Genomic DNA, 8,231 nt, shown 5'->3' with positions numbered 1-8,231 from the left:
CTGCTGGGAAGCCACCTGCCGTCCCTCCCCGCCCCCAGACGAGGTCCGGGACGGGACGCGGTGCCCCGGCAAGGACATGTCCTGGTCCGGAGACAGGTCTCCGGTGCGCTTCAGTTCGGTGGCCTTGACCTTGACCGAGGGATTTCCCGCTGAGCCTCAGTTTTCTCCTAAAGAAGGGGGCATAGTATTCCCCACCCCACTTTCCTTGGGGGAATTGCTGGCTTAGAGGGCTTAGGCGCTGTTGACGACCTTGGGATGGGGGGGTGTGCGACAGAACCCTGCAAGTGGCTTAGAGCCGCTGGGGTCACACCTCGCCCAGCTCATTCACCCCTGCCCCCAGTGGCCGTACTGCGAGAAGCGCTGCAGCTACTGCAACTTCAACAAGTACATCCCCCGCGGCGTGGACGAGGCTGCCATGCGGAGCTGCCTGGTGACCGAGGCGCGGACCCTGCTGCGGCTCAGCGGCGTGCAACGGTGGGTCCCGGGGCCGTCGGCGGGGCCTTGGAAATTGGGCGAGCAGCTGGGACCGCTGTAGGTGTCCCCGAGGACTCCCCCAAGCCTCATCTTCTCCATCTTCTTTCCCCAGGGTGGAATCTGTGTTCTTCGGTGGGGGCACCCCCAGTCTGGCCAGTCCCAGCACCGTGGCCGCTGTCCTGGAGGCAGTGGACCAGGCAAGCCACCTGCCTGCAGACTCCGAAGTCACATTGGAGGCCAACCCCACCTCGGCCCCAGGCTCCAGGCTGGCAGCTTTTGGGGCAGCGGGGATCAACAGGGTGTCCATTGGCCTCCAGGTAACCCACCTTGCCCAGTGCATCCCAGACCTTCGATGCCGTCTCTCCTTTGGTCACATTTGTTAACTGGGCAGACATTTATTGAGCCCCTCTGGGTGCCAGGGCCTGTAGGCGTGTCTGCTGCTGTGCTAGACCACCAACTCCATGAGGCAGGGATCATGCCTTTTTTTTTTTTTTTTTTAAATTTAATCAGTNCTTTTTTTTTTTTTTTTTTTAATTTAATCAGAGTATCCCAAGCACCCACGTAGCACATGATACATAATAGAGAAATTTTTTGTTACGTGATTGGAGACATAGAAGGGGGCAGATGGGTCATCAGATCATAGCAGCATGGTAAACGCTGCCAGTAAAGTGGGCCTCAACAAAAGGCTTTTAGAGTACAGCCTGAAAGGCAGCTCAGTCTGATGAAATCCTAGAAAACTTCCTGGCGGAGGTGGTCTTTGAGGAGGAGGCGTTCCACGGGAGAGACGGCATGAGAGGAAAACACACAGGATATGGAAGAGCCTTGCATGTTCTAGAGAGCCGTGAGTCACTTGTCATTGGAGAGGCTGGAGGCAAGGCTGCAAGATGGGGCCCCAAAGCCTTGAGCAGCACACAAGGGAGTTTGGGGTTTTACCTAGTGGTGATAAGGGACTTGTTGGAGGTTTTTAGGAGGTAGGGGAGAGACATATCCTCAGGTGGACTCCTGGTACTTCCCTATCCAGTATGATCCACCCTTCCGATACCTCTACCACTTAACCATACAGTTTGGGGTCAGGGCTTTGCCCCAGTGGGATCTACTGAACAGGACACATCATTTCTGAGACATTCCGGCCCCAAATTATATCTTAAATCGACTTGTGAGGAGCCATCAGGAAAATCTAAATTAACAGACTTTTGGTGGGTGCCTGGCTGCCTCAGTTGGTGGAGTGTGGGCCTCTTGGCCTCAGGGTTGTGAGTTCAGGCCCCACGTTAGGTGTAGAGATTACTTAAATAAGTAAATAAACTTAAAAAAAATTTTTTTGTGTGTGGTAAGAACAGATAACCTGAGATCAGTTTACCCTCTTAACATATTTTTTAGCATACAGTACAGTGTTGGTAACTATAAGCACAGTGTTGAATAGAAAGTCTGTAGAACTTACTAAGCCAAGTTTTAGGGCTGCCTGGGTAGCTCAGTCGGTTAAACATCCGACTTCGGCTCAGGTCATGATCTCATGGTTCATGGGTTCGAGCCCAGTGTCGGGCTCTGTGCTGACAGCTCGGATCCTGGAGCCTGTTTTGGATTCTGTGTCTCCCTCTCTCTCTGCCCCTCCCCCACTCATGCTCTGTCTCTCTCTGTCTCAAAATTAAATAACCCCCCCCAATAAAAAAAAAAAAAGCCAAGTTTTAAACACAACCAGCCTGTATTCATCAAAAATGTCATGGCGTGAAAGACAAAGACTAAAAGAGACAAAAGACACAATGAGAGCTGAAGGCAGCGTGTGACCCAGTTGGGCCCTGGATTCAGGTGGGAAGAGGAAATTACTCCACCAGGTATTATAAGGAGAAGTTTGACTGTGACCACGTATTAGATAATGGTTTTGTGTCACTGTTATGTTTCCTGAACTCTGTAATTGGATTGTGGTTACGTAAGAGAATGTTCTTGTTCTCAGGAAACACACACTTCAGTATTCAGGGGTTCTGGGGGACAGTGTTTAAGTTAATTATGTTGAAGCCACCGCATTGCAAGGGCTCCCGACCGTGTGGTCAGTGGCTACTATGTTCTGCTAAAATGTTCTATATCTGCAGAGACCGATGCAGTAGCCACTGACCACATGTCAGTAAACACTTGGAATGTGATTATTTAAGTTTAACTAACATAAAATTAAAAAGCCACCTGTGGTTAGTGTCTACTGCATCGGACGGTGCAGATAGAGAACACTTCTGTCATCCCAGAAAATTCTTGTGGTCAGTGCTGGTCTGTAACTTACCGTCAGATGGTTCAACATTGTAATCACACAGAGGCGTCTATTTAGAGACAAAGCAAATGTGGTGAAGTGTTATTCGGTGAACCTAAATGAAGGTGTTTATGTACTTTGCTTTCAAATTGTCTGTAAATTTGAGGTATTTTTAAAAGTAAAATCTAAAGGTCCTCTCAGGGGCGCCTGGGTGGCTCAGTCGGTTAAGCGTCCAACTCTTGATCTTGGCTCAGGTCACGATGTCGCGTTGGGTTCGTGAGGTTGAACCCCGCATGGGGCTCTGCACTGACAGCGCAGAGTCTGCCTAGGATTCTCCCTCTCCCCCTGTCTCTGCTCCTCTCTCGCTCACCCTCTCAATCTCTCTCTTTAAAAATAAAATAAGTTTTTAAAAAACCTTTTAAAATAACATAAATGGATAAAGAAATAAAAACACTCTTAGCTTTGGAGTCAGACAGTCCTAAATTCCAGGTATGACTTTGCCATTGTACGGCCTTGAGCGAGTTATGTAACATACCTGAACCTCAGTTTTCTTATCTGTAAAATGGAGCTAATGTTGGAGGATTCTAAGGATACATTAGATGGTGCTTATAAATGCTTTGCACACAGTGAACCCTGGCGAGGCAGAGCCCGTGGTACTGGCTTGACCGTTGCCTTGCGGCTCCCTGCTGCGTCCTGTGCGCCTGTCCACAAGGAAGGCCGGTCAGGTGTTCCCGTGTGCCTCTGAGCTGGCCTCCGTGTCATACTGGGCCCTCTCTCCTCAGTCCCTAGACGACACGGAGCTCCGGCTGCTGGGGCGGACACACTCGGCCAGCGACGCTCTTCAGAGCCTGGCCGAGGCCCGGCGTCTCTTTCCGGGGCGTGTATCTGTGGACCTGATGCTGGGGCTGCCGGCACAGAAGTTGGGGCCGTGGCTGCGACAGCTGCGGGAGCTGCTGGGCTGCTGTGACGACCACGTCTCCCTCTACCAGCTGACCCTGGAGCGGGGCACCGCACTCTTCACCCAGGTGCAGCGGGGCACCCTTCCCGCCCCCGACCCCGAGGTGGCTGCTGAGATGTATGAGGAGGGCCGGGCGCTGCTGCGGGAGGCAGGCTTCCGCCAGTACGAGGTCTCCAACTTCGCCCGCAGTGTAAGTCTTGGGGCTGCTGGCTGAAGTTGGGGAATGGACAGGCTAAGCCGGGAGTGGAGAATTGTGGGGCGGGGGGTGGGGGTGGGGTTCTGCTGGGTGATCTCCAGGCCTGAGACAGGGGACATTCCAGCCACCCAGGGCAGAAATGGGCCCACCTTCTTCCCTCTGAGTGGGCTATTCCCTCCTTCCCCACAGGGGGCGCTTAGTACCCACAATTGGAATTACTGGCAGTGTGGTCAGTACCTTGGCGTTGGGCCCGGTGAGTCCCCTGTGAACCCTAGAAGGGATGACTCAGGAGTGGAATGTCATGGCCGTGTGATCTCGGGCCACTTATTAACCTCTCAAAGCCTCTGTTTCCTTACCCATAAAGCGCAGCAAAAAATAATGCTTACTTTGTAGAGCTCATGAATATGTATTTTGAGATGCTTGAAATTGCGCCCAGCACTGTGGTTCTCAATCGTTACTGTGTATCACAGTTACCTGGTGGGTTTGTTGAAACCCAGATCGCTGCGCCCCGCATCCAGAGTTCAGCTGGACGGGCATGATTGGAGTAGGGCCCAAGAATTTACATTTCCAGCGTATTAGATGCTGGTTGTCCAGGGACCACAGTTTGAGAATCACTGATTTAACATCTGGCAGGCACATGGCGTTAGCCGCTACTAAAGTGAAGATGGCTGTTGGTGTTGTCAGGGGCCCATGGGCGATTTGTGCCCCAGGGGGCCGGGGGCCACACCCGGGAGGCTCGGATCCAGACCCTGGAGCCGGACAACTGGATGAAGGAGGTCATGCTGTTTGGTCACGGCACCCGGAAGCGTGTGCCCCTGGGCAAGCTGGAGCTGTGAGTACCTGAGGACACAGGGCTCTTGACCTTGGGTTGGCCTGCACCCCGCCCCAGAGCCATCTCTACTGGCACAACTTTATTTCCTGCTTTGCCCTGCCCCCTGACTCCCCGCCCTGCATGTCCTCATAAGCACCCCATCCCCACATCCCAGCATAGGGTTTGAAGAATGGGGGTGCGGCCAAGGCTTCTCTCCAAGACACCTTGATGGTTTTTCTCTCAGGCTAGAGGAAGTTTTGGCCATGGGGCTACGTACAGACGTGGGGATCACTCACCAGGTAAGGGGTTGGGGTGGGGGCTGTGGCACACCGCTTCCTTCTCCTAAGTCTTTCAGAATCACTCCTCCTTCTGTGCTCACACGTAGACACACATACCCGAGGCCTGATGGGCGGAAGCAGTGGGCAGTGTGGGGCAGCGGTGGGAACCCTGGATGAGGGCTGCACCCCCGCCCCCACCCCAGCTCTAGGTGTGCATGAGTCAGTTGCAGAGAGCCCTGTGTGGATGGGACCCTCCCTTGCCCTTCACCACGCCCCCAGACCTGTGCCCAGACCAGCCAGCCACCCACCCTGTGGTCCCTGCATCTCTCATCATTCTCGGTTCCCAGCACTGGCAGCGGTTTGAGCCCCAGCTGAGCCTGTGGGATGTGTTTGGATCCAGCCAGGAGGTGAAGGCATTGCTGATGCAGGGCCTGGTGCTGCTGGATCACAGGTGTGTTGGGGGGGGGTGGCGGGAAGGGTGTCAGGAGTCCCAGGGAGCCCTGGGTACAGACCCACAGACCCAGGAAAAGCACAAAAGACCGACAAGGGGGGCCCTGTGAGTGCTGGTGACTTTGTACCGGTGGATGGTGAAGCTCGAAATTGGTAAGATGAGGCAGTTACATCCAGGCTTCTTGGTTTTCCAGAGGTCTTCGGTGTTCGTGGGAAGGCCTGGCTGTGCTCGACTCTCTGTTGCTGACCCTCCTGCCTCGACTCCAAGAGGCCTGGCTGCAGAGAGCCCCCACCCCTGTGCGAGGAGGGTGACCAGATGTTTCTGTATCCCCGGACAGGGCCAGGTGGGCTCTGGAGGCCAGACTGACGCTCTCCACTCGCAGGTGCCGTCCTGGCTCCGGTCAGTGCCCGACCTTGGTGTCCCCGGGGGTGTGGCTACCGTGAGGTGCATGGGAGGACTTCTCTGGTTTGGAAACTGGCATCGAGTCTGCCCAGCACTGCCAGAGAAGGAGTGATGGTTTCTCAAGAGCGTCTCATTCGTGGGAAGCTAAAGCCTGAAGCCTTCCTCTTTCGCTTTTGACAACCCGGTTATGTCTGGGGTGCCAGAGCCTCCAGACCCTCCTGTGTCCCCTGCTCCCCTCCTCTCTACTTCTCTTGAGAGTGAAGGTCAAGGGGAGCTAAGCAGGGAAAGGGGAGGGAGGAGAAGAATTCGAGAAAGATCCAGAGCCTGGTAATTTTCCTCTGGCCTTTTACCGGCAGAAACAATCACCTGGTTTTATTTAAACAGCCTCACAAGCCCAGGGAGGGAGCCCGCCTTGACCTTGATCGTCTCCTTTTTCTAGGCTCTTTCCCTGGAGAGTAGAATCCTGATTTGGGGGCTCGAGGCTTAGTCCAGGGCTGAGATTCCTTCCCCCACAGTACATGCCATTTTAAAAGATCTCAAGCCTACAGGAAAGTTAAAAGCCGAGTTCAATGTAAACTACATAGCCTTCGTTGCAGGGTGTCCGTACAGTCTGGAAAGAGGAAGTATTCATAATGTCATCAAGGCCATCTTCAACCTGTAAAAAAAATAAAATAGCAATGTTTCCAGACTTTGTGCTCATCCCATACAGTCGGTGACTGCTACACTTTGGCCACATTTACTTTACCTTTGAATCGCTGGCCGGCGCTTGCTTTCTTTCTTTTTCTTTGCTGCACCATTTGAAAGAAGGGCATAGACATCAAACATTTCAGCTTGTGTTTCCTAAGAAAAAGAACATCGTCCAATATAGCCACAGCACCATCACCAGGCTAAGGAAGTGTATGTTCGTGCAACACCGTGTGGTCCATTTTCAAATGTTTCCAAAATGCCATAACTCTCTTTGGGGGACCAGGGGGCTCAAGAACACCGACTCCAATAAAGTTTTATGCTTTACTTTTGTCGGTTATGTCTCCTCATTCTTTCTTTTTTTAAGCCTCCTTCCTTTTTGTTTATTTTTATGACACTGGATTTTTTTCAAATCAAGGCTGCTTGTCTTCTAGAATGTCCCACATTCTGAGTGTATCAGTTTGCTGATGATTGGGTTTAGATGGAATATTTTTGGGAAGAACACGTACAGATATTGTGTAGCTCAAGGTACATAATGCCAGGTCAGGCCCCTGTCAATAACGCTAATTTTGATCACAAGGTGGCGGATGTCCGATCTGTCCATAGCACATTTTTTTCCCCTTGAAAGTTAATAGATTATCAGTAGCGTGATTCCTTGACACCAAATGAACACCCCGTTCCCTGACCATCATTGCCCCAGTGATTTTAGCATTCGTTGATGATCCTTTGCCTAAATCAGTGACTGGAGTATGAGATGCAAAATGCTTATTTTTGACTCTAACATTCTGTCTACATTCATTAACTGTCGTTGCTCTATTTAAAAAAATAAAAGCTTTCCCTGTTGTCTTTTTTTTTTTAACATTTGTTTATTTTTGAGAGAGAGAGAGAGCAGTGGAGGGACAGAGGGAGAAGGAGACACAGAATCTGAAGCAGGCTGACAGCTCAGAGCCCGATGCAGGGTTCGAACCCACAAACCGCGAGATGATGCCCTGAGCAAAAGTCAGACACTTAACCCACTGAACCCCCAGGCGCCCCAACTTTCCCTGTTTCTGAAGGGCTGAAACTCTTCACCTAGAAATTGTACGCAGGGTGTGTGTGTGTGTGTGTGTGTGTGTACGTGTGTGTGCGTGCACACACTCACGCCTGTGACAGATGGGCAGAGGGGTGGGGAGAGAGAGACAGAGAGAGAGAAGGGCATTTTCCAGTGCAGAGGCTCTGTAACTTTCATTTCCTATCACATCAAAGGGTAAAATGATGTCAAAAGGAATTTAGTTACTTAGTTACTGCTGCAGCTCCGAGCATGCTAAGCTCAGCCTCTAGCTGGGTGACTAAGAATGGGGTTCCCTGCACCCCTCAGAGGTGAGCACGTGCATTCCCTGGGTGCCTAGCGGGTGTGAATATCAGTCCTTCTTTGACCCTGCGGTAACGTGGTTAGTGTTACTACCTCTCCTCTATTCATGAAATATTCAGCGCGCACTAATGGGGTGCTTGGCACTGCGCAGGGCACGCAGGGAGGAATAAGACCTGCCTCAGCCCTCGAGGAATTCGGTGCCCTGTTGAGAGATGTGTCAAGAGATAAATTCCCGGGTTATCTGTGAAGATATGCAGGCAGCCAATGGAAGCCTGCGTGCATTTGGTTCCGAAGGGCTTGGAGCAGGGAGGGGGAATATGTTTCTTCACCACCTCCTCTGACCCCGGCGTAGCTTGAAGGGTGACCTGTGTGAGGGGGAGAGGCGGGGGGTGG

The 8,231-nt window shown here is 52.2% G+C and overlaps 1 protein-coding gene across 1 annotated transcript in view; it reads left to right on the top strand.

The window, feature by feature from the left end:
• Positions 1 to 6,814, top strand: part of RSAD1 (radical S-adenosyl methionine domain containing 1) — a 7,085-nt gene extending 271 nt beyond the window's left edge. Inside the window, exons 2-10 of the mRNA XM_077776858.1 lie at positions 39 to 118; positions 341 to 474; positions 587 to 791; positions 3,490 to 3,855; positions 4,051 to 4,114; positions 4,546 to 4,693; positions 4,917 to 4,971; positions 5,298 to 5,401; positions 5,595 to 6,814. Coding sequence (XP_077632984.1) covers positions 39 to 118; positions 341 to 474; positions 587 to 791; positions 3,490 to 3,855; positions 4,051 to 4,114; positions 4,546 to 4,693; positions 4,917 to 4,971; positions 5,298 to 5,401; positions 5,595 to 5,712 — 1,274 coding nt within the window. The 3' untranslated portion in view covers positions 5,713 to 6,814. The remainder of the gene's footprint in view (positions 1 to 38; positions 119 to 340; positions 475 to 586; positions 792 to 3,489; positions 3,856 to 4,050; positions 4,115 to 4,545; positions 4,694 to 4,916; positions 4,972 to 5,297; positions 5,402 to 5,594) is intronic.
• The last annotated feature ends 1,417 nt before the right edge of the window (positions 6,815 to 8,231 follow it).

This window comes from Crocuta crocuta, unplaced genomic scaffold (genome assembly GCF_008692635.1).
Source record: "Crocuta crocuta isolate KB4526 unplaced genomic scaffold, BGI_CrCroc_1.0 scaffold352, whole genome shotgun sequence".
Classification (NCBI taxonomy): domain Eukaryota; kingdom Metazoa; phylum Chordata; class Mammalia; order Carnivora; family Hyaenidae; genus Crocuta; species Crocuta crocuta.
The sequence above is the reverse complement of the archived record's forward strand: the minus strand, read 5'-3'. Positions and strand labels throughout refer to the sequence as shown.